General features: G+C 45.5%; 1 protein-coding gene across 2 annotated transcripts; it reads left to right on the forward strand.

Annotated features, from left to right (window-relative positions):
- Positions 1-655: 655 nt before the first annotated feature.
- On the forward strand, positions 656-22,023 carry LOC131410627 (cytochrome P450 27C1). 2 transcript variants are annotated; one of them, XM_058548765.1, is made up of 9 exons: positions 656-913; positions 7,237-7,427; positions 8,615-8,814; positions 10,203-10,412; positions 11,689-11,852; positions 14,938-15,104; positions 16,290-16,368; positions 16,796-16,999; positions 20,718-22,023. In XM_058548765.1, exons 1-9 carry the CDS (start codon positions 656-658, stop codon positions 20,832-20,834), a joined length of 1,590 nt encoding a protein of 529 aa, XP_058404748.1. In that variant the 3' UTR covers positions 20,835-22,023. The 2 variants fall into 2 exon arrangements, with proteins under 2 accessions (XP_058404748.1, XP_058404749.1); XM_058548766.1 differs by having other exon boundaries at positions 860-913; positions 7,310-7,427.
- The last annotated feature ends 4,147 nt before the right edge of the window (positions 22,024-26,170 follow it).

Here is a 26,170-nt window from a genome sequence, read left to right on the forward strand (position 1 = left end):
GAAGGCGGCCAGATGTTCACAGCAAAGTCGCTCAGCCCACACCACACTGCCTCACTACTTCCAATGGTGCCCTGGGATAAAATTGAGAACCATAAAAGCCATAGATGGAAACATCATAATTATCATTATGGAAACTGGTGGTAAAATAATAATGTGGTCATTTTACAGTATTTGAACTATGTGCCAAGTTGTCTAACATTTTTGTTCTCAGTTTGCCTGTTGAGTTATAATTGTATAACTTGAAATCATGAAGAACTGTTTCTACAGGACAAAAAGGTGGATTAGGTTTCTTTGGTGTACTCTCTATAGTAATTTTTAAGGAAGGAAATAATTTTTAAAATCTCAGTACACTTTCTTTAGCTATGGTTGGAAGTGGGATTGATCTTAAAACTTTGTGGTTTCAAAGAACGCTTAAGGGGTGAATTAATCTAATGTGAAGAAAAAATAATAATCGCCTCATTCTCTTGCAGCCTAATCACAGACCAACCCTTTTTTCCAGCCTTAGGGGAGGCAGCCTTTAATAATGGTCTGTGTAAACTGATGCCCAGGCGGTATGAGTTCCAACAAGCGCTGCTCCTACAAGTTAAAACTGAGCAAAGAGCCACCTCAAAGGGCAGCCCCCGATTCAATCAACCAACCAACCCAAGCGATTGCCATGGCTCTGCTGGCGCGGATCCTGAAGGCCGGTCTGAGCGCGGCGCCCGAGCGGGGCGTGCTCCCGGGCGGCGGGGCCCCGCGGCTGCCGGCGGGGGCGCAGGCCGAGGACAAAGGAGCCGGGCGGCCGGGGCCGCCGCCAGCCGGGGGCCGGGCAGAGGGGCCCCGGAGCCTCGCGGCCATGCCGGGGCCCCGGACCCTCGCCAACCTGGTAGAGTTCTTCTGCAAGGACGGCTTCAGCCGCATCCACGAGATCCAGGTAGCGGCACGCGCTGGCCCGGAGGGCGAGCGGCCAGAGGCTGCCTTCCTAGCGCAGAGAACTCGGGCGGGGGGCGCCGGGGAGGGGGGCTGCGGAGGGGGTCGGGAGAAGGGACCCCGGGAGGGGGCGCAGTGGAGGGGTCCTAGGAGGGGGCCAGGGGAGGGGATCCCGGGAGGAGGCGCCAGGTCCGGCTGGGGAGGGGACGCTGGGAAGGGGGCGCCCGGGGGAAGGAGCACAGGGCGGGGGTGCCCGAGGAGAGGACGCCGGGCAGGGGTTCCGGGCAGGGCGCTTCCCCGAGCCGCTCGGCCCTGGCGGTGGGGACCCGGTTCCCGAGGGAGGCCCGCGTGTCACCGGGAGGAGCGCCCGAGACGAGCGCCTCTCCGCGCCGGGGGCGAGGAGCGCCGGGCTCTGCAGGGCACTGTGCCTTTGCGTGGCCGAGGGCAGGCTGCGTTCGTTTCTGGTCCCTTTTACTTGTGTTTTATAAATGAAAAAAAAACAAAAAACAACGGAGGTTCGGAGGTTCTGGGTTAAGCAACCCCTAAGAGATGGGGTCGACAAAGACTGTGAGCGGACCTCGGCATCCAGCCAGGACACGGGGTGCCTTAGGGAGAGCCCTGCGCTCCAACAGCCCTTGGAAGAGTCGGGGCGGCTCATGTTACAGTCCTCGTCTGGACCCTGAGTCCTGCACTTCCAATGCCCACGTCAAATTGCGTCTTTCATTACAAGGTGACCCTCTCTACCTTTAAGAGTCATCACATCCCTGCCCTCGCACTTGCTGTGGCATCTGCTTCCTCCACATGCCATCTTCTTTCTCAGGGCTCCCACCACAGCACTCACTGTTATTTCTGGGATCTGGGCCTTTTGACCTCTTCCAAGAACACCTTCCTTCCCCACCACCTACTTCCTTTTGTTCAAAGCTTACCCTCCATTCTTCAAAGCACTCCTCAGAGGAAGCCTGTTGTAACTGCCCACCTGGGTTTCCCTCATTCAAGTGTTGCTCAACCATTAAACATACATGACTGCGCAGAGGCCCTGACTACAGCTGAAGTAGAAACTTCATTAATAGAAAAAACAGGGGAGCATGAGGAGCGATTTTAATTCCACTGAAATTCCAACTGGCCCCTCCTCTCCATGCCCTACACCAACCCCACCCAGTTTTTCCCTGACGTGCTTCTAGGGGTCGAACATGATTTTCTCTCTTCTCCATGTGGAATCTGAATATAAGCTATCAGGATGTTAGTTTTCAAATATGGTAAAAAGTATTTTGCTGACAAGTTCAATACAGCCCAAGCTTTTGTTTTTGTTTTTCACATTTCTCCATGTCTGCTTCCATCTACTTTATCCTCACACCATAAGCCCAAAGTTTGTTCCGCAGACAGGTTTCTTTGAGAAGCTGTTAAGACCTGTATCTCTAGCGGGAGCCACCTCTGCACAACCAGGAAGTGTCTCTGTTCACATGGGTGTTTCCTTGCATTGGCCCTGCTTCCAGCTGTCACCCCAAACCCAGCCCTCCTACCGAAGGCTCCGCAGAGTGGGGTGCAAACCTGCCAGGGGACAGGCATGGCCTGACTCACCTGGAGCTTTCTCACACGCAGCAGACAGGCCCCCCATGCTCCCAGCTTCATCCTCCTCTGGGTACCCTTTTTCCTTCACTTTCCAGATGCCTTGTTGCATTTGCAAGAGCGCTCATCCTCCTGCAACCCCTCTGAGGACCCCTGGGGAGTGCTTGATGGCTTGGGTTGCCCACACTTAAGCCTGGTCTGCCAGGTGTACACAGGCTGCTCTAGACTGGATAAGGTTATAGTACAACCCTCTTGCCAAGCTCTCCAGGTTGCTCATAAGGCCCTTCTAAGGTAAGAGGAAGAGAGTTATTCTGTTAGCATCATGCCCAGCTTGCTTTCACTCGATTTATAATCCAGGATGTGAGTGCACAAGCCATCTTAGCATTCATCTGTACGGTTCAAGCTTTCATTTCACAGGTGGAAACAGCCCAAAGTGAGGTCACACAGCTAGTTAGTGGCAGAGTAGACGCCATAATCTGGGTCACCAGAGGCTGTTTCCAGTGTGACAGAGCAGGAGGATCACTGGTACCAAGAGTCCTGTGTTCAAATGCTAGCACTCTACAACCACCTGTGGAGTCTTGGCTAATCTCTTATTCTCTCTGGATCTCAGTTTCCTCATCTATGCCGGAGACCAACAGTCCTCATCATCTCATGGGCTATTGTGAGGTTAAATGAGATTAGGGTTGTGGAAGGGCTTTGTAAGCTGTATTAATATCAAAAATAATAATAATTAACATTTGTAGAACTCTTTTCATGTGCCAGGCACAGTTGTAAGTCCTACATGTGAGGGACATTCTGTTATTTCTCCATTTTGCAAATGAGAAAACTGAGGCACAGTGGGACCTAACTTTCCAAGGTCACCCAGCTAGTAAACTGTGAGCCAAGATTCAAACTCCAGAGTCTGTGCTCTTAAGGTCTCCACAAGCTCTAAGTACTACAACTGACTGTATTGTTCCATGGTCTACTGCCAAAAAGTGCTGTCAATGCTCTGTATCATCTCTCTTGTTCTCTAGACTGCCTGGTCACTTGCTCCCTTGTGCTGATTGTGCCCATTCAGTAGCTGGATTTGCTTGAGGAGTGGCCCATCTTCCATTAGTTCCTGTTAACAGTCCTCTCATCAGTGGTCCCCTTCAGAGACCTGGAGGAACACTCTTTTGGGGTCACTTGTTTGTTAGGCAGAAGTGATCCCTTGGCACCTGACACATTCCAGTTGAGTCTGAGTGTCTTCATCTCCAGGCAGGGAGACTTCACCCATTTCTGAGGTTGAGTAATAAGAAATGTTGGCAGATGCCAAAGAGAGACTTAGTCATTTTCCCCAGGCTCAGCCTTGGCTATGTAATGCTGAGCCATGCTGAAGGTTACTTCCTTCCCTCCCTCCCCCCCTCCCTCCCTTCCTTCCCTTCTCTCTTTATTTCTTCTCCCCCTTTCTCCTCCTCTCTCCCTCTCCTTCTCTCCCTCCCTCTCTTCCTTCCTTCCTTCCTTTATTATTTAATTGGATAGTTTAACCCATTTACATTTATTGCAATTTCTTTTCTTTTTTTGGTAACAGCTTTATTGAGATATAATTCACATACCATACAATTAACTCATTTAAAGTGTACAACCATCACCACAATTTTAGAACATTTTCATAGTTTCAAAAAGAAACCCCATATTGTATCCTTTAGCTATGACTCCCCAACTCTCCCATTCCCCCAGCCTTAAGCAACCACTAATTTACTTTCTGTCTCTATGGGTTGGCCTACTCTGGACATTTCATATAAACGGAATCATATAATATGTGGTCTTTTGTGTCTGGCTTCTTTCACTGAGCACCATGTTTTCAAGGTTTATCCATGTTGTAGCATGTATCAGTACCTCATTCCTTTTTATGGACAAATAATGTTCCAGTGTATGGATATACCACATTTTGCTTATCCATTCATCAGTTGATAGACATCAGGATTGTTGCCACCTTTTGGCTATTATGAATAATGCTACTGTGAACATTCAGCATAAGTTTTTGTGTAGGCTTATGTTTTCATTTTTTTTGGATATAGATCTAGGAGTAGAATTGCTGGGTCAAGTAGTAACTCTCTATTTAACCTTTTGAGGAACTGCCAGACTGTTTTTCAAAGTGGCCGTACTATTTTACATTCCCAGGGTTTCGATTTCTCCATATCCTTGACAACACTTGTTATTACCTGTCCTTTTGATTATAACCATCCTAGTGGGTGTGAAGTGGTAACTCATTGTGGTTTTGATTTGCATTTCCCTAATGACTAATGATGTTGAGCTTCTTTTCATGTGCTTATTAGCCATTTGTATATCTTCTTTGGAGAAATATCCATTCAAATAATTGCCCAGTTTTTAATTGGGTTATTTGTTTTTTTACTATTGTGTTGTAGTAGTTCTTTATATATTTTAGCTATAAGTCCTTTACAGATATGTGCTTTGCAAATATTTTGTCCATTCTGGGGATTGTCTTTCACTTTCTTGATAGTGTTCTTTGAAGCAAAAAAGTTTTAAATTTTGATGAAGTCCACTTAACTATTTTTCCTTTTGTTGCTTGTGCTTTTGGTGTCATCTCTCTTTTTTTTTTTGAGGAATATCAGCCCTGAGCTAACATCCATGTCAATCCTCCTCTTTTTGCTGAGGAAGACTGGCCCTGGGCTAACATCTGTGCCCATCTTCCTCCACTTTATGTGGGACACTGCCACAGCATGGCCTGACAAGCGGTGCATCGGTGCGCACCCAGATCCGAACCCTGGGCCGCCAGCAGCGGAGCGTGTGCACTTAACTGCTACACCACGGGGCCGGTCCCCCCCCCCTTTTTTTTTTTAGCTGAGGTAGATTTACCCTGAGCTAACATCTGTTGCCAATCTTCCTCTTTTTGCATGCGAGCTGTTGCCACGGCATGGCCACTAACAGACGAGTGGTGAAGGTCTGTGCCCGGGAACCGAACCTGGGCCACCAAAGCAGAGCACGCCAAACTTAAGCCCTAGGCCACCCAGGCTGGCCCTTGGTGTCATATCTTAAGACACCATTGCCAAATGTAAGGTCATGAAGATCTACCCCTATGTTTTCTTCTAAGAGTTTTATGGTTTTAGCTCTTACGTTTAGGTCTTTGATCCATTTTGAGGTAATTTTTGTATATGGTGTGAGATAAAGGTACAAATTCATTCTTTGTGTGTGGCTATCCAGTTGTTCCAGCACCATTTTTTGAAGAGACTATTCTTTCCCTATTTAATTATCTTGGCACCCTTGTTGAAAATCAATTGACCATAGATTTATGGGTTTATTTCTGGACTCTCAGTTCTATTCCAATGATTTAGATGTCTATCCTTATGCCAGTACCACACCGTTTTCATTACTTTTATAGTAAGTTTTGAAATTGGGAAACGTAAGTGCTTCAGCTTTGTTCTTCACTTTCAAGATTGTTTTGGCTATTCTGGGTCCCTTGCATTTCCATATGAATTTTAGGATCAGCTTGTAAATTTCTACAAAGAAGCCAGCTGGAATTCTGATAGGGATTATGTTGGATCTATAGATCTACTGGGGGAGTATTGCCATCTTAATAATATTAAGTCTTCCAATCCATGAACATGGGATATCTTTCCCTTTAGTTAGGTCTTCTTTAATTTCTTTCAGTGATCTCTTGTAGTTTCCAGAGTATAAGTTTTGCATTTCTATTGCTAAATTTATTCCTAAATATTTTATTCTTTTTGATGCTATTGTAAGTGAAATTGTTTTCTTAATTTTATTTTTGGATTGTTCATTGCTAGTAAATGGAAATACAATTGATTTTGTATATTGATCTTCTATTCTGCAAGCTTGCTGAACTTATTTATTAGTTCTGATAGTTTTTTAGTGGATTCCTTAGAATTTTCTATATGCAAGATCATGTCATCTGTGAATAGAGATAGCTTTACTTATCCCTTTCCAACCTGGATGCCTTTTCTTCCATTTTTTTGCTGGGGACCATTTTTACAGGTTCATTACAGATTGCTCATAGAGGGCTCTCTCCACAGAGCAGGCTGGGAGAGCCATTGAGGGCCTGTGGGAAAAGGGCTGGCAGATCCTGTTTGGTTCAGGATAGTTAAGACTCTGCAGTTCATCTAGGTCCACATTTCTCTCTTGTTGCTTCACACGGCTAAGGTATTTTACAAAACATATTTTTAAAGAATAAGAAAACTTCTGTGAATATGATTAATGATGTGAAAACACATTTTATTGTTGGTGCCGTGGAGTTGATTGGAACTCTAGTGACCCTGTGGATAGCAGAGCAGAACCCTGCCCAGTCTTTTTGCACCATCCTCTTAACGTCTGGCGCTATATCATTCGTAGGGTTTTCACAGCCAATTTTTCCGGAAGTGTGTGGCCAGGTCCTTCTTCCTAGTCTGTCATGGTCTAGAAGCTCTGCTGAAGTCTGTCCACCATGGGTGACCCTGCTGGTATTTGAAATATCGGTGGCACAGCTTTCAACATCACAGCAACATGCAGCCACCACAGTCTGACAACCGACAGATGAGTGGTGTGGTTCCCTGACAGGGAAATGAACCCACGGTGGTGAAGCACTGAATCTTAACCACTAGATCACCAGGGCTGGCTGAAAATCCGTTTATCTCAGAAATATTTAAAGTTGCTACTCTGATTCAGCTCTGTATAATGTAGAGCTTCTCTCTGCCCAAATTTTCTGCCTTAACACACAGGAATGTCTATGTCAAAAGTATATCATATCTATGTATTTTTTCCTTTTTTGATTTCTCCATGGTATTGCAGCAGAAGCACACACAGGAATATGGAAAAATCTTCAAGTCTCACTTTGGTCCTCAGTTTGTAGTATCTATTGCAGACCGAGACATGGTGGCTCAGGTGCTCCGGGCGGAGGGGGCTGTGCCCCAGAGAGCCAACATGGGGTCCTGGCAGGAGTACCGAGACTTACGAGGGAGATCCACCGGGCTCATCTCGGCGTGAGTATGTGGGGCCAGGCGGTGTCACTAGGGGAGCGGGGAGCTCAGGGAGACCTCCTCCCTGAATGCTGGGCTCCTAAAAACCAGCTTTTATTAAAGCACAGAACTCCCAGTGGAATAGTATCAAAATAGCCTCTTTATGTGATCTCCTAAACACAGGTGCCAGAGGGCCAGTCTGGGGCTCTCTCCCTCCTTCTCTGGGAAGAAGTTTGATGGCAGAGATGAGGTGGGAGTGGTGCTAGCTGAGTGATGGGGAGGAGCTGTTTCTCAAGCAATGCTTTGTGGCTTTAGGTGTCCATTCAGTGACAACCAAGGGAGCTGAAGTTCAGAGAGCCCATCTGTGGACAGGGGATGAGGGCGGTCAGCTGTTTTAGGAGGCCTCCAGGAGGGGCTGAGAACCTCCAGCATCGACTGCCATGTGATGATTTTCCCGTCTCGTAACAGACTATGATTATTATTTCTAAACAAGGTTCACTGACACCTTTGTGCCTTCCAAGAGCTAATCAGCACACTCCCAGGCAGGGAGGAGAACACGGAGCAGCTGCAGATCCTCTGGTCCAAATCCCTTTGGTTTAGAAACTCTATTTGTGGCTCTTTGATATATATGTTATTAAGCATGAACTGGGGAGAAATACAACTGTCAGTTTCTCAAATAAGGTAAATAAAAATTGTAATTGGATGTCACCAAGGTCCCTCAATTTCTGTCTTGAGAGAAATAATCAAACAGCTCCTCCCATTTGTCCAGCCCTAGAGGGGAGTGGCTGCATGGTGAGGCACAGCTCCCCGCGCCATCAACAGGCATCTGGGCACCAGCCACGGCCTTGGAGCTCAGGAGTTTATACATGTAAACTTTTTTCTCTTTTGCTAATCGGAGCAGTCTTGTGTCTCTTTATTATAATATTATTGCAGGGTTTTTCAAAGGAAATTGTATTACTTTTAATAAAGAGGATTCCCATTGACAATTTTTTCCCTTCAAGTTTGCTTCAAGGGCAACAGCTAAAGCTCTAACAGACTCCAAGGCCGAAGTCAGTCCTCTCTCCCTGAAGTGTCTTTCCTGTCTTCATTCCATTTGGATTGGCAGATCTGCTTGACTCTTGATTGCTGGGAAATTTTTCAGACGTTCCTGGAATTCCTTTCCAGAATGTCAATATAAGTAAGATGATTTGAAACCGACTTTATTCTTCTAGGGAGGGTGAACAGTGGCTCAAGATGAGAAGTATACTGAGACAAAGAATTCTGAAACCGAAAGATGTGGCCATTTTTTCGGGAGAAATCAATCAAGTAATTGCTGATTTAATTAAAAGAATCTACATCCTCAGGAGCCAGGCAGAAGATGGAGAAACTGTGAGCAGTGTCAATGACCTTTTCTTCAAATACTCAATGGAAGGTGAGGTGAAGTCAGGAAGTGGGAATGATGGAAGCGTGGGTCTTTGTCAGAAAACAGCAGTTCATGTTCCTTGAGCATTTCCTGTCTCCCAGGCCTTGTGCTAACCCTGTGCATACACACATACATCCAATCCTCTCAGTGCTACTGGACCAGGCATACCCTGCTGTTTTACAAATGGGAAACTGAAGACCTGCCCCCATTTTTAGTGACAGAAACTTAGTTTTAAATCCAGGTCTTTTTAACTCAAGAACCATGCTCCTAATTACTACACATTTTGTTTTAGCACAATTTTAAAAAAGCGACAGAAATTTAGAGGGCATCTACTACAAAGTCATTCTAGCTTTTTTTGTGTGAGGAGATTGGCCCTGAGCTAAGATCTGCCACTCCTCCTCTTTTTGCTGAGGAAGACTGGCTCTGAGCTAATATCCATGTCATCTTCCTCCACTTTATGTGGGATGCCACCACAGCATGGCTTGCCAAGCAGTGCATCAGTGCATGCCCGGGATCCGAACTGGCGAACCCCGGGCCGCCGCAGCGGAGCACACGCTCTTAATCGCTTGCCCCAGCGGGCCGGCCCCATCATTCTGGCTTTTTAAATTCACCTTGCATGGGTTGTCCATTCCTGTGGTTCAAAAATCAAACCGAAAAGGTATTCGTGGAGAAGTCTCCCTCTCTCCCGACCCAGCTAGGTCACCAGTTTCTTATGTATCATCAAGAGATATTTTATGTACATACAAGGAAATACACGGGAATATTCTTTTTACTTAAAAAAAAAAATGAAATGGTAGCATACCAAACGTTTTGTTCTGTACCTTGCTTTTTTCGGAGGACCTATCAGGTTTCTCATTCTCTCTTTTTTTTTTATGAGTTTCCCTTACTTCAAATTTAACTTTTTAAGTTAACTTTTTAAAGTTCTAATATTAATGCTTTCTAAAAATAGTAACAAAATCAAAAGAGAAGTGAGTTGTAAACACACTGGAAAATCCTGCCCTTCCATGATCCATTGAGGCTGTTTCCTCTGCTTCTGTAGCTCTCTGGGCCTGGGGTCCCCACTCTGTGGCCAAGAGGAGTCACGTTTCAATTCCCCAAGGCTGGGGAAGGGGCTGGGACATTGGGGTTTTGCCTCGTGGGTCTTGAAAGAAACTGTTGAGCAGAGGGTGATCGGCAGAGCAGGGCCAGGCTGGAGAGGCCTGCCATCTGTCAGCCCTGAATCACACTGCCCTGTAGCTCAGGGCGTCACGGAGGAAACCTCGGGGGATAGAGCACAGGCCCCACTCACAAAAGGCACCTAGATTGCTTTAGAAAATTACTTATATGGCCAGATACTGAGTATTGATACTGTCAGTAATCTAGAAGAAGGCTGTTTTTAAACTCTCTTTCCCGTGCAGGAGTGGCCACCATCCTTTACGAGAGCCGTTTGGGCTGCCTGGAGAACAGCGTTCCGCAGCTGACAGTGGACTACATTGAGGCCCTGGGGCTCATGTTCAGCATGTTCAAGACCTCCATGTACGCAGGCGCCATCCCCAGGTGGCTCCGCCCGCTCATCCCAAAACCCTGGCGGGAATTCTGCAGGTCCTGGGATGGACTCTTCAAATTCAGTAAGAGAAGACTTGAGGGGCACCTTTTGTAGAACCAGCTTGACTTGACTTTACCACTTGTGGCCTATCTAACCTCATGAGGACAGTGGGTATTAGGGAGAAGATGACCGGATGTAGTTACATGTTGTTATTTGGACTCACGCACTTTTAGATTGGCTTCTTGAATGAGCAAAAAGCATGTGAGTTGTCACTGTAAGTAACATGACCTATTTCTCTCTCTTTTTTATTTTTTTGGTGAGGAAGACTGACCCTGAGCTAACATCTGTTGCCAATTCTCCTCTTTTTGCTGAGGAAGGTTGGCCCTGAGCTAACATCTGTGCCAATCTTCCTCTACTTTATATGTGGGTTGCTGCCACAGCATAGCTGATGAGTGGTGCATAGGTCCGCGCCCGGGATCTGAACCTCTGCACCCCAGGCCGCTGAAGCAGAGCGCTTGAACTTAACCACTAAACCACTGGGCCAGCCCTGAGATTTCTCATTTTTAAATTATTTTTATTTTAACAAACATGCTACCAGTGATATATGCAAATAAATGTTGTCTCTGGGAGATGGTGTCCTTAGTCCAATAATTCTGTCATTACTTAACATGCAGAGGGAATTTCAGTCCTGTGCACATTCATTTGAACATTCTCAATTGCAGCTTTTTAGAAAGAGACAAATTCATTTATTTCTTACCTGGTGAAAACAAGCCAGGAGGAACCATTTTGTTCAAACCAAAGGTGAACCTACAAAGCAAGATTAGTTTTCTTATGTGGCTAAAAATTTTACTATAAGAGAATTTCCAAAAAGGAAAAAAAAGATTTCCAAAATATTTAGAGCAATGCTAACATTGAAAGAAGTGTCCCATGGTATCTTTTGAAGGTCAGCATTCATTTGATATATGGGTTCTGATGAAAATAATATGCTTGTATCTTTTTATGGTAACATCTCAGATAATAATGCATGGCCTTTTCCTCTCAGTTCCTTCTACCTTTTGGAAGTGAAGTGGGAGAAAAAGGAATCTGTAGTCTTGTTACTCCAGACCTTTTTTGGCTACTTGATTAGTAAAGCAAACATTTGCAAATATCTTATAGATTATTTTTTAAAAGGAAGAGATATTTAGCTTGTCTTTAACTTTTCATTCATTTATACAAACAAGTGTCTGGATGAAGTTCTGAGGTTGACAATAAGTCAGTCTGGGTTTGTTTAGCTTCTGAACCTGCCACAGAAGAGGGAATCGAGACTGAAGAGATTATTAACGAAAACTTCTTTCAAAAGAAATACTGTTTTCAAACAGGCCAAATCCACGTTGACAACAAGCTGAGAGACATACAGTGCCGCATGGACCAAGGGGAGAGAGTGAGAGGGGGGCTGCTCACATACCTCTTCCTCAGTCAGGAGCTGACGCTGGAGGAGATCTACGCCAACATGACTGAGATGCTGCTGGCTGGCGTCGACACAGTGAGTTGGTTGGTTTTTCTCTTTTCTCAGTAAGCAAAGCACAGTTAAATCCAGTGGCCTTTCCGAGTAACCTGATGGTTACTTTAACAGTACATACACATTTGCACTAGCTGAACATCTGCTTTGCTGCTGAAAGTCTCTGGGAAAAAACTCTACCCTTTTTTTCCCCGCAGGTATAAAATGTAAAACTAAGGTGCACAAGAATTCTGTAAAAAATGTAACCACAATTCCGTTATCACACACACAAAGTAACAATATGTTTTAAAGTTTAAAAATCATTCCTGATTTGCAAACATTTGTCCATTGTTTAATAATATCAGAAATGAAGAGGGCACAGACATTAAAAACCTTATTATTTATCATTTAAAATATTCCTGGCCATGGAGAACTCCCCAATTCATTTTATAAAGGAAGCATAACTTTAAAACCTAAATCTGCTAAAGAAAGCATTAAAGAAAGAAAAGTTTAATAAACAGTTTGACTTATGAGTATGTGTATCAACTTTAAATAATATCCTAGTGAGTAGATTCAGGGCCCGGCCTGGTGGCATAGTGGTTAAGTTTGCACACTCTGCTTCGGCGACCCGGGGTTCGTGGGTTCGGATCCCAGGTGCAAACCTACACCACTCGTCAGCCATGCTGTGGCAGCAACCCACATGTAAAGTAGAGGAAGACTGGCACAAATGTTAGCTCAAGGCCAATCTTTCTCACCAAAAAATAAATAAATTAAAAAAATCCTAGTGAATAGATTCAATTATTGTAGCCGATGAATAATATACTATGACCAAGGAGGGCTCAATATCAGGAGGAAATGAAGCACTGCTGATTGACTTAAAGGGAATTCCATACCTGACAATTAAGTGAGAAATGAAGATGTGGAAAAATGTGTATACTGTGTTCCCATTAGTAAAATAAACAGTGGCCCCACCCCACCTGTCCCCGTGCACGTGCCTGTGTGTAAGTGATTGCATGACCATGGAGGGGAGGATGGAGGGTGCATACTAGACTGTTAACGTGGCTGGGGGTCAGGGGGTACGGGGGCCATGGGAGCCAAGTCCCCTCCCATGTACAATATGATACATTTATTCATGGATGAAAAATGATATACATGTGGGTATAAGTACAGAGAAATTGTAAAATTTTCTAAGAGGAGGTGTGAAGCAGCACAAGCAGGGCCCAGCTCTCAGTAACGGGGGAAGAGGTCAGGGCAGTGGAATAAGGAAGGCTTGCCCGCTGCCTTACGGTTCCCAGCCCTTCAGAGCTGAACAGCTCAGCCTGTCGCCTCACAGCTTCTCCTTGACGCCACTGCTTCATGAATTTGAATAAGGCACAGAGCTCCTTTTTAAAGGGGGAAAAACCCTAGGGCTGACATTATTTTTATTACAATGTCACTTAAACATGTAAAAGCACAAAGACTTAATATACACTCCTTATGGATCTTCTACAACAATAAAACAAAAAGTATATAAATTAAATGCAGACTAATGGATGAAATCGATGCAGTCAGTGAAGATTCTAATTAGCTATGTGGCTGTGATGGGTGGTGTGGGTTTGTTGACTAGAGAAGGAGTGATTGAATGAATGGCCTTGTCTCTAAGCTGATTTGGACACACTTTCCTCCTGCCCCCTGGTGGAAACTGAGAGCATCGCCATGAGTTCTGCAGAAAGGACCTTTTCCTCGGAGAGAAGTGATGCAAGGAACATCAGGAGACAAAGTCTTAGAATTCCATATTCACTTTTTAAGTGTAATTTTTAAAAATCAACTGGCTTGCAGTATAATTTATGCACAATAAACTGCATCCATTTAAACCCTACAATTCAACACAGATTGTTGACAGATGCAATCATTTATGAAAACACCACCACGATCAAGAGCCAGAACATTTCTACTACCCCTGGAGTTTCCTCACCCCCATTTCAGCCAATCCCTCCTGATGCCCCCACCTCAGGCAACCACTGATCTGCTTTCTGACACTGTACATCAGTTTGCATTTTTCTAGAAATTTATATAAATGCAAACATACAACATGTATTTTGCATCTGGCTTTCTTCACTCAGCAAAATGATTTTGAGATTCATCCATTTGTTGCATATGAAAGTAGTTTATTCTTTTTTGTTACTGAGTAGTATCCCATTGTATGGATATACCACATTTAGTTTTTCTGCAAAAATGTGATTTTAATAGAAATTTTCTGTTCTCGTAATAGGAAGCATCTAAATTATTTCCTTATCATTTATAAGGAAGAGCTTACACATTATATTACATATTACAGGAGAGCTTGCCATCTAAAAACATATAAGATCTATTAAGGGAAATGATATCAATATGGCCTACTTATGTTAGATTTTGTTTTTAGATGAAAGAAAGAGCATTTATTCTCTGGAATTTCCTTGTTTATAAGAGAGTGAAAATAGTCACATAGGTAATAGTATTGATTTTAGTGAAAAATCTTGGAACCTAAGAGAATAAAATAGAATTATTCTCAATAACCAGAAATGTAATTCTTCAGTCTGAGAAGTGGCAGAAAAATGACGCCGCTTTGCACAAATGAGCTGTCACTCCTGATGTGTTGCTGTACTTGATACGTGTGAGGGAGGATGGGTAACGGATAATCTGTTCATCACCAGCCGCACCCCCTCTAGATGAGGGAAACCAGCACAGGCCCAGCCCAGCTCTGATGGCCTGCAGGATGCCAGAAGATCAGACAGCCTCAGGCCCTTTCTAGCAAAAACCGGATGACCCTTGCAAAGAAGGTCACAGAAAGTTCCAAGCACAGCCTCCAGGCTTGACCAGCAACCTCGAATCCTCTCAGTCTCCACTGAAGAGGAGGAAGATTGCTTGTAAATGGTTAAAAAAAGTTCCAGAATAATTTTCCCTGTGGCTCTTCACTGAAATAGCACTTGAATCACATAGTTGATGTTACTTTCCGAAAATATTTGTTTTTTTCTGGCATGCATTAAGGAAAATAATCTGTTTTGGTAAGACACAAAACGCTCCGATAGACGTGTGAATGTGACGTCACGCCTGGCGTAGTCTGCTGCTTGTTCCCCTCACCACGTGCCGTGTCCGCCTGTTGCTCCCTTAGACGTCCTTCACGTTATCCTGGGCGGTGTATCTCCTTGCCAGGCACCCGCAAGTGCAGCAGACTGTGTACCAGGAGATAGTCAAGAATTTGGGGGAAAGGCATGTTCCAACGGCTGCAGATGTCCCCAAAGTCCCGTTGGTCAGAGCTCTGCTTAAGGAAACCTTGAGGTAAAAGGCTCACCAAAATTCATGTCGAAAACTGTGTCCTTTAAGTCTGATTCTTTATCATAACAATTGCTCCTTGACTTAAAAACTGGATCCTAAACAAATGCTCCACTGCCCTCAGAGGCTGAAATGTTGAGGAAGGAGATGTTCGTAACTCTCTTTATTTCCCCTCTGCCCTTGTCAGAATAGCAGGAAGCCTCTTCTGTTGTATGGTTTGAGACATTCATTTCTTTATAAAGATCTTTGGAGCCATCCTCTTTGTACCTGCTTTAGTCAACTGGCTCATCAAGTGTTTCCCAACATGCTCCTCTGAAGATAAAAAGCGGAACAAGACTGATTTGTCAGGAACATATTTTGAGCTGTTTGGCTAATTACCAGACTTGCTTACACAATCCTGTGGTTCTTGTGTGGACATCCTAGTTGGGTTGGAGACACCAAATAGTGAGGCTCATTTACTCCTGGTCAGGGCTTTCCTGACACTCAGAAAAGCTGGAGCCTGAGGGATATGGGTGGCTGTGGGTGATTTGGGTGGGAGTGGGATTACGTGAGTGGGGAAATTCCTCTGAGGTTCCGGGATCCAGAACACAGCGTTCCTCTGTGGAGGGAATGCCCTGCCAGGGAGCAAAGGTCATTTACACAGTATACACTAAAATAATTCTTTTAAACCTGACTTGATAATGATATTTCAAGTTGTATTGCATCCTCAATTGACAGCATGCTGTTTAATCTCAAAAAAAAAAAAAAAAAGCTAGTTGTGTGTTTACTGTTGTTTGTCAATTAGTTGTATTCACAGTTTTCTCAGGGTCGCTGCTCTGCGACGACCTGAAAGCTGAAGCATTTCTCAAAATGTGTTTCCTCGAACGCTGAGTCCTATGAACTTCTTCCTTGATAGAAGGTCCCATGCACACAGATTTCAGACAGGTGGAATTACTCCTCCTGGCACACGGCAGCATGTTAAAGGCTTTGCTTTGCGTTCCGTGAGCTTTTTTGATGGTGAGACTTTCTCACCTTCCCCAGGGTCCTCACCCGGCAGAGCTGAGAGTCACGAGGGTCCTTGCAAGATTTCTTAGTTGAAACCGTACTATGTGTTACATTTTAGAAAATGAAGATGGCAATATATCCAGACTTTTAAATGTTTAGTAATATATTTTAAAAGTCACCTCTCCATTCCCGTTGGCTCCTTTCCAGGCTGTTTCCAGTGCTGCCGGGGAATGGCCGCGTCACCCAGGAAGACCTGGTTGTCGGCGGGTATCTGATCCCCAAAGGCGTGAGTTTGTGGACATGGGTGGGGAGTTGGGCTGTGCAGTGGTGGATGAATTGGAAATCTGCTTGTGTGTTTAGGAAATCCTCGTACCTAAGCAACTATCAATGGGTTTCCTTTTCTTCGGCATATATTTAACGATGAAGATGGGGTTTTGGGGCAAGGAGGTGAACTGTGTGATATGGCTCGAGCAGAAACAAGGCCAGATATTTCTGTAGCTTACAGGCCAACCCCCCTCCCCCCCTCCCCAGAGGCCCCCTGGAAGCAGCACTTCCCCTCCCGGGAGTGTCGGGCGCTGATGGCCTCTTGGGCCCTCACGTGGTTCCTCCTGGTCAGAAGCTCCTCTGGAGGGGCGTCCAGCTAGGGCTCTTGCCTCAGCCCTGCTTTCGCGTGATCCCCTTCTTTGTTCTTTTTCTGCTGAAAATGGTCTCAGACCCAGCTGGCCCTCTGCCACTACGCCACATCCTACGAGGATGCGAACTTCCCTCGGGCCAAGGAGTTCCGGCCAGAGCGCTGGCTGCGGAAAGGAGGCCCGGACCGTGTTGACAACTTCGGGTCCATCCCCTTCGGCTACGGGGTTCGGAGCTGCATCGGGCGGAGAATCGCCGAACTGGAGATCCACCTCGCCGTGATCCAGGTAGCGCGAGGACCGCGGCCTCTCTTCCTGGGCTCGCCTGGGGCCAGGCTCGGGTCAGACAAGGGAACGTGACTCTGAAGACGTGAGGGCGAGAGCTTCCCGGGAATCCTTTCCGAGAAGTGCCACCGCGCCGTCGCGTCTTGGGCCCCTGGCGCCCGCCTTCTCTGTCCTCACCCGAATGGCGTGGGCAGAAGTTAGAGCCGTGCCCCCCGCGCCGGCCCCTCTGCACGCCCTGTTTACGGGAATCGGCCGTTCACTCGGGGAGCTGCTTCTCAGGCTCGTTTAGCTTGCACAACACCAGGAAGCCTTGGTTTTCGTTAGAGAATACCTATGTGCTAATCTCTACGCAGTAAAATAGATACTTTTGTGCTTATAAGGTATCTGAGTTCAGGCTGTAGCAGGAACTAAATAATGTCTGAAGGAAATTTTATAAAAGAAAACCCTATAGTAGAGAAAATACTACCCATTAGCCTTTCGGCAGTTTGGGAAGACTACCACTAACCGTGTTCGCCATGGAAAGCCTCGGCCCAAGGTTGGGGAGCTACTGTCGTTGACTCCAAGCATGGGAAGGACATGGGGATTACTGGTGCCCCAGTCTCCCCATTTTACTGATGAGGAAACCGAAGCTCAGAAAGCTGGGGACACGGCACAGTCGCAGAGTGGCAGGTGCAGGGCAAGGTGTCTTGACCCCTTCCTGCATTTCCCCCACACGTCATGGAGGAGCTTTCCTGCAGGCCCGCAGAGCTTAGAGCCGAGCACTGATGGGTGGGACCTGATGGAAGATGGCGTGAGAGGCGCAAGGGACCGGGGAAGCCTGGCCGGCCTGGCAGGGGCGGAGACGGCTCCGGGTGGCCGGCACTGGGGGAAGGCCCTGAGGGCTGGGGAAGGGGAGGGGCTCCTGCCCGGGGAGGAGGGCGCGGAAGGAGGCGTGGGGAGCACCTCGCTGGGGTCGGGCCGGCTCTGGTGGAGGGCGGCTCGTGGCCCGGCTGGACTGCGCGGGGCGGCGTGCGGACACCGCCGGTGCAGGCGTGGCCGAGCGAGAGGCCGCTGGCTGGGCGGGGCTCGCTGCAGGCCCAGCGCTGCCGCTCTCCGGCTCCGACGCCTCGGGCCGGCCTCCGGGCGGCGCTGCGCCTGTGTCCTCGCCCGCACCGCCGGCCGCGTCCCCGCCGGGCGGGCGTGCGCGGAATCGAGGTCGTCTCCGCGCGGGGGCCGTGCCGCAGCGACGCTGCCGTCCGCGCCTGCTCCGTGTGCCCCGAGCGGCTTCTGCAGGGGCTGCGGCTCCGCCACAGGCGGCGGCCACGGCCCACAGAGAGCCGTTCGGACAGCTGTGCAGGCGTCTGCTTCCTGGCTCCGACTGCCCGAAGAGGCGGAGAGGACAGCCGGAGCGACAGGGCCAGCCGGGCGCTGCTGCGGGAGGGCGCAGTCGGAAGAGCGTCAGGAACGGGGTGTTGGGTGGTGGGGGGGGCTTTATTTGTTTGCTGCTGTTAACACACGAATGTGCCTGCCTGAGTTTTTACTTAGAGCCCTAATTTCTCCTCTGCAAGTGTAGAAAGGGAGCATCATTATTTGTAATTGCTGAGAAAAAAAAAAGGCAGAAATAAACAGTACTAGGAATGAGAAAGGAGACAGAACTACAAATGGAGTAGAAGATTTTTTTATCAAGAAAATACTACAAATAGCTTTTTTGCCAGTACATTTGAAGACAGATAAAATGTACAATTTACTAGAAAAATGTAAATTACCCCATTTGACTCCAAGAGAATAGACCTCAGATATGAAATACATTGAGTCAGCAGTAAAAAGATCCACCTCGGAAGTGTTCCAGACCTAGACAATTTTATTGGCAAGTTTTATCAAACCTTCAGTGAAGGAGTAGTCATCATCTTATACAAACAGAGACTAGAAAAAGGAAGTCCCATTTTTATGAGACTTGCATAACCTTCATATTTAAAACCTAGCAGGGATAATATGAGAAAGGAAAACTACAGGCTAACCTGATTTATTAACAAAGGTAAAAAATATCCTAAATGAAAAATTGGCAAACCAGATCCAGCAATGTATGAAACAGAAATGCATCCTCACCGAATCAGGTGTATTCAGGAATGCGAGGATGGCCCACCTCAAGAAAGTCTGTCGATATAATTCACCACAATGACAAATTAAAGGAGAAAATATGGCCACCCCCCCAAATAATTGATAAAATCCAACACCCACTCACGAAGACACCCTCTTAGCAGACAGTAATGGAGGAGCTTTCCTTAACCACATCAATGGTGTCTTCTCCAGCAGAGCAGCGAACCTGCCTGTGGGACCTGAGGAGGATCAGGACGGCTTAATTGCTGCAGCGTTAACCATGTTTCCTTAAAATCACGAACGAGATATTCATATGGCACTGAGAGCGTTTAGAAGGTTACTCCAGCTTCTTGGGAGCTGTAGACTTGAGGTGGAAGAGGGGGCTTTGTTTTTTGTATTTACGTCTCCTGTGTAATTTTGGTTTTTCAATGAGCATGTGCTGCCCACTCAGCAAAAAAGACTGTGTGGCACATTGGCCTTGAAGTGGGAAAACCGATGTGTGAGTTCTCCTTCTGCCACGTGGGAATGTGCCAGCAGTTCTAGGAGGTCAGAACAAAAGGTCAGAGGTTGGATGTGTAGATGAAGCCATCTCAATGCCAGAACATGGTGGAGCGGCCTAAATACAAGTCATTCAGTTTGTCGCTTTAACAGGACGAAGTGATGAGCTCAGCCTATGTCCCCATTGCAGCCCTGCCCCCTGCTGACCCCCCTAGAGCCCCAGCTCACCCGAGGACCCATCAGTGGGTCCTCCTTCGTTGCCTGGGAGATGAGGCTGGTGAGAGAGTCAGGTGGGGTAGGGGCTGGGCAGCCTGGATCACCTGTGACAACAGGTGTTCGCCACACCTGACCCTCTGTTAGGTGGTTGGGGCAGGGGAGGGATCAGCAGCCAGTGTGCCACCTGGCTGGGGGGCAAAGCACTCCCTCCCATCCAGGAACCCATGCAGGTTTTGACAGAGGTCTTCAGAGCAGGCTGCCTTTTGTTCTTAAGCCCAGGGTGACTTTGAACCTCAGGCCATGGCCAGCTGGTGGGGAAATTGTCACTTTAGGCTGATGGTGTTCATTAAACCCATTGTTGAGGTACTTTCCAGCAGGCAGGGCTGGTTCTCCTTTTGAACTTCGGAAATCAGAAATGGAATAAAAACTACAAATGAGGACTGTTTAAATTAAGGACGTTAACAGATGAAGTCCGTGGGGACATTCCCCTCCTTCCAACAGCTGTACCCTTGCTGTGCCTGCATCGCTTCTGAAGGGGTTGCAGATCCTGAACCAGCAGGAGACCTGGAATTTCACTTTGTTCTTCTTTTCTCCTTGGCCTTTGATTCCTTCTTTATCTAGACCTATAGTGGAAGCATTAGGGTTAGAAGTTTGAAATGCCTAATAAAATGTAAGTCATTTGAACACGCTGCCTGCATATCTTGGTGACACCAGCTTCACAGTTGCTCAGTGACATGCTGGGCTCTTGTCCAGGACCTAGTGCTCTGCTTTCACATGCCCAGCATCCTCCTGCCCGAGGGAGTCGCTGTCCTCCAACACCGGCTCTTCTCTTCTCGGCTCCCTGCAGCCCGGGGCGGGTAAGAGGACTGAGGAGCCCTGGGAATCTTCTGCTGTCCCGATTTAAATCCCTTCCCTCTCTTTCTCTTCTCAGTTGCTTCAACATTTTGAGATCAAAACACCTCCTTGGACTAAAGCTGTTCCTGCAAAAACCCACGGGCTTCTGACTCCAGGGGAGCCCATCCACGTGCGTTTCGTTAACAGAAAGTGAGCCTGGATTTTTAAATCCAGCCAGCGGACTGACACACTGCGTGTTCATGTGTCACCGATCGCGGCGCGGAGGAGATGATCCCGTTCAGAGGCTGTCTTGGTTCTAAACTGGCCTCACAGGTTCTGGAAGACTTGTAAATCTTTACACCAAGTAACGTGAAAAGATTGTTATTCTACTTCTGCATACCGGAGTTGCCTTTTCTTTGGGGAAACAACAGTTTAAAACCCAGTGACAGTGAATTCTCGTGTCTCATATGTTGTCTTACCTTGCGCTATACCTGATAGAGTCTATACTAGATAGTATTATATAGTATATAGTGACCAATAGTCTGTACATTTATTTGTGCAAGGAAGTGTTGGTTTACTTATAAATTCAGTGCTTGACTATATGTTCTCGAACACTGCATCAGCCTCCGTGCTAGGAGGCAGTTTCAGCTTCTTATTCTCACGTGAAGAGGGAGTGTTCAGGGAGCCTCTGGAACGCTGTAAGCGCGGGAAGAAAGCGCAGAGACGACGCCATCTGAGCACCAGGTGTCGATTCTGCAGCGGGGCTCCAGTTAAAAGGACCAGATTCTTATTTTTCTCTCCAAACTTGTGCTTCCTTTTCTAGTCATAGCTTCTAAAGAAGTTGAATATTAGTTTTAGTTTGAAAGAAATAATCAATAGAAAATAAAACTCCTGGTGAAATCAAGAATAATCAGATTTTCTAACCAAATCTAAATACTAAGCAGATTGCATGAGAACTGAAAATCGGACTATTGAGGAATTTCATTGCCTCAGCGGAAAAAAAGGAATTAAATAAGCATCGGGTAAAACAGTGTAACTTTAGAACATTTTTATTTCAAGAAAAAATAAATATGTAAACGGACATGCTGTAGATGAAATAATGTTTTTATCTTCATAGTGTTATTTTACATTTCCGCATGGGCCCTGCGATACAGCTGCTGCTCGGGGCTCCCGGCTCGGGGGCGCTCAGGAGGGCTCCGTCTGGCCAAGTCCTGTTGCCTTTCAGGCCACTTGCTGGTCGCTGATAAGAAAAAACACAATTTTATGATGTTATCTCAGCACCTCCGTGCTTGAAACCTCTTATTCCCAATCCCATAATTCTTTCTACGTAATCCTTACCCCAAAACCACTTTCCTACTAATATATACTGTAAATCTTTTTTCTCCTCTTTGGTCATTCTGCAAATAAATAACATAGAAGTAATGTCCATTTCACATACCATTTTTGTTAAAGTATATAACAATGTTGAAATGTTTGTGTAATGACAGAATAACTCTAGTGTGAGTGCTATAAAAATATGTACAGTTAAATATGAAATTGTGTCATTAACATAAAATGTTGGATTACTTTGAGGGAGCAGTATGTACATTAACTTTTATAACTAGATACTTTTATAACTATACTGTCTGAGACTGAAATTAAAATATATTGAGACTAACTAAGCAACTTGAAATGACCTCTTATTCTACACTGCAACCCTCTAATGAGTGGGGCACGGGGTGACGAGCTCAAGTGCAGGTCGGGGGCACTTGACCAGCCCCCTGTTCAGTCTCCGAGAACAGAGGAGCAGATATTAGGAGCCTCCTGATGTGATCAATGGGAAGAACATGGCACCAACTATGAAGCCTTCTTACCAAAGAATTTTAAATTGAATTGGGTAAGTCTCTAGATCCACTACCAGTTTATAGGAAATACAGGGTATAGAGGGACGTGTTAAAACTCGGTGTGGATGCAATCACCAGAATACAGCAAAGTCTACAGGACAAATAACTTGGTTTTTTCAACAAGTAAGTGACAAGAAAAAAGAAAAAGAGGAAGGGGAGCTATTCTAGATTGAAAGAGATTTAAGAGACATATTAACCACATGCAGTGCTGGACTTGGTTTGAACCTAGATTCAAATAAGCCACTTATAAAGAGACACTTAAAAGATAATTAGGGAAATTTGAACACTGTGTATTTGATAATATTAAGGAATAATTGTTAATTTTGTGTGTGTGATAATGGTAGTTATGTTAAAAAGAGAGAGATCTTATCGCTTGGAGATATCTCTGAAAGATATGAATATGTAATGTTTGTGGATGAAATGTTATGACATCTTGGATTTACTTTAAAATAACCCAGCTGTGGAGGTGGTCGTGTGTGAGGTGGCTGGGGTGTAGGGGAGGAAGAGGCGAACCAAGAGCCGCCCAACATTGATGATTGTTGAAGCTGAGTGATGGCTACGTGGAGGACTCACGACACTGTTTTCCCTACTTTGTGTGAACATTTCCATAATAAAATGTCTTCAAAAACCAAAGACTTGATGGATTAATAATCTCATAGTTCATTTCTTTTTCATTGCTATTCACAAACCGACAAAACTGACCATAAATTCTTTCTGGAGCTATCCCTTCTCTTTCAATAATTGTTGTTAGAAATTATTGGTTTAACTAACTGTAGTTCAACCGTTGTGCTAGGATTTGGGTGACCTGTCAGACAGGGGTCAGCCAGACTTCATAGCTGAGGACAAATCCAGAGATGTCAGTAAGGAAAGGAGGCGTGAGGCCAGGCACTGTAACCAAGGAGGGGACTTATGTGGGCAAACCACTGGGTGGAAGACAATAGAGAGTGGTGGGGTCTGTGGAGTGTGCTCCCTACCTGCCGGTTTTCAAACTCCATTTCTAAAAATGGGCTGGTTAAATAGAAAGCATGAGCAACTGGCCAGGTCTGAGAGATGGCCAAGGCACAGGGTACACCAGTGAGAATCTGGACCCAGCATGGGGAAGTGCCCAGCACGATGCTGCTCCATAATCCCCCTCTCGGTCAAGGTGGCTGTGCCCGTGGGCCATTCACTAAAATGAAGGAAAAGCTGGGCAGCCAAGTACCAGGAAGGACTATGTGAGCGGAGCCTTGGCTGCAGGATCTCGAGCAACCACTTCTCCAGCTCAAAGTTCACGTTCCTTGAGGCATTCAACTGGCTACGCCTGTGATTGACAGGTGCCCTGACCAAAGGAGAGAGGGATGCTGAGTGGGTAAACCAGAGCTGCCACCAGGACAGCATCACCAGTAACTCGTGCTGGGCAGTGCGTAGGGTGAGACAGAACAACATACCCTCTGTCACTGCTGTCCCTTTGAACCTGTTCTGTGGTCATTTCTAGCCTACATTGCCCCTCTTTCCCGCCTTCAGATGAAATCTTGCACAATTTTCGATTTTAGGTCACTCTTAGAAAAGAAAAAATCTCCAATTACTGTTAGCCACCATAACATTCTCATTTAATAATGAAGATACCCAGTCCAGTGTAAATAAAATGTCTCTGAATTAAAGTTAAAGTCAGCCTCCCCCCCCACCCCTCACACCGCCCAGTTCTGGACAGCCCAGGCTGGAATCCTCTGGAGGGGAGGGGCAGGTTGGCTTCTTCTCTATCTTCTGCCTGGTCCTCCCCCTTCCCTCCCCAGCCCCACTCCCACCAAGAGGCTGTGCAGCTCCTCTGGGATTGGACCTGGCCGGGAGGGTGTGGGGTGGTGGGAATGGTGCTCCTGACTGACCATGAGGTCTGGCATTAGGCCCTAATGTTTGCCTGTCAGTTATTGAGAATGGAGTGTTAAGAATTCCCACTCTGGTTGTGGATTTATCCATTTTTGCTTACTGTATTTTGAGGTCCTCTTATTAGGAGCCTCCAGGGGCAGTTCTGGTCTGTCTCCCGGTGACCCGCTCTGTTCGTCCTGAAGTGCTGACTCTGCATCCCTCCTGGGACCATTGCCTTAAAGCCCACTCTGATCTGACATGGATTTAGTTAGTCCAGCTTTATTTTATTTGCTTGGCATTTCTATTCTTTTACTTTCAGTCTTACTGTGGTCTCCTGTTTTAGATGTGTCTCTAGTAAGCAGAATGTAGCTGCCTTGTTCTTAGCAGTCCCATGTAGTGATCTCTGCCATTTAACTCAGCGTTTATTTTCATCACTGAGAAATTTGGATGTGTTTTTACTGTTGGGTTTGTGCTTTCTATTTATTTTCTTCTCCTCTCTCCCTCTTCTTGATTCTCCTTTCCTGACCTCTGTGACTTGGAGTTTTCTTTCCTCTCCCCTCCCTGCTGGCTGGGAAGGTAGGCATTCTGTTCCCATTCTGTTAATGATCACCTCCAAACACGTTAACACGAACACTTAACAAAGTCTGCTTGGAGCCTGCGTCTCCACCTCCTTCTTGAAACGTAAGGACTTGGCCGGGTCTAATTCTGACCACCGCCTCTCACTTGTATGTTCTTGTTGTCCAGGGTTTTAGTTTCACTTTTTCTATCCTCCATATTACTCATTGTCACTACGGTTTTATATGGTAAATACTCCTTTAGGTTTACCCACATATTTACTTATGTCTTTGCTGTCCATTTATTTCTTGCATCTCATTTCTTTCTTCCTGAAGTACATCATTTAGAAGTTCTAGAAATAAAAATCTGTTGGTGGTAAACTCAGTTTTTGCATGGAAATGTCTTTATTTCATGCTCATTTTTTTTTCCACATTTTCAAGTTTTATATAAATAGTGTCACACTGTATTACTCTGCAGCCTGCTTTTTTTCTCCCAAGATTGTTTTGGGTGATTTATTCATGTTGTTACATGTAGCTATGTTTCTTTCCTTTTAACTATCCATGGTATTTCATTATATTAATACAGCACAATTTATTTATCCATTCTCTTGGAGAAAGCCTTTTCAACTAACAATTTATTTTATTATAGCTATCATTATTACACTTTTATTTTGAAAAATTTCAAACAACCACAAGAAGAGAACAATGAACACTCATGTGTCCAACCTTGATGATTATCAGCTCAGAGGCAATCTGGTTTTGTGTGTATCTCCACTTCCCAGATTATTTTGAAGCAAACACTATATATCACATCATTACATGTGTTAATAGTTCAGTGTCTATCTCTAAAACATAAGGATTATTTAAAAAAGATAACCATAGTACTGTAATACCACCTAAAAATTTAACAATGATTCATTATTATTGTTAAATATCCAGTGTTCACACTTCCAGTTGTCTCGTGAATATAATTTTCAAAATAGTTTGAATCAATTCAAATAAGGTTCATTCATTGAGATTGACTGATTTGTCTCTTAAGTATCTTTTAGGGTTTTCCTTTCTTCCTCTTCTCTTTCTTTTTAAAATTTCTTTGCAATTTGTTTGTTGAAGAAACCAAGCTGTTTGTCTTACGGAATTCCTCTTATGGCATCTGAATGTTGCTGATCTCATCCCTATGGTATCATTTAACATCTTCTATCCCTGTTTTCCCATATATTTGTAGCTGGATCTAGAGGTCACCCTCATTCTTGAATACTTTAGTTGAGTATAAA

The sequence above is a fragment of the Diceros bicornis genome, chromosome 10, assembly GCF_020826845.1.
Source record: "Diceros bicornis minor isolate mBicDic1 chromosome 10, mDicBic1.mat.cur, whole genome shotgun sequence".
NCBI classification, from domain to species: Eukaryota; Metazoa; Chordata; class Mammalia; order Perissodactyla; family Rhinocerotidae; genus Diceros; species Diceros bicornis.

Bases quoted from the DNA above. Each gene is read 5' to 3' on its own strand.
- LOC131410627 (XM_058548765.1), top strand. From the start codon at position 656: ATGGCTCTGCTGGCGCGGATCCTGAAGGCCGGTCTGAGCGCGGCGCCC. The intron at 7,428-8,614 runs GTGAGTATGTGG...TTATTCTTCTAG, and splicing joins TCCACCGGGCTCATCTCGGC to GGAGGGTGAACAGTGGCTCA. The intron at 17,000-20,717 runs GTAGCGCGAGGA...TTCTCTTCTCAG, and splicing joins TCCACCTCGCCGTGATCCAG to TTGCTTCAACATTTTGAGAT.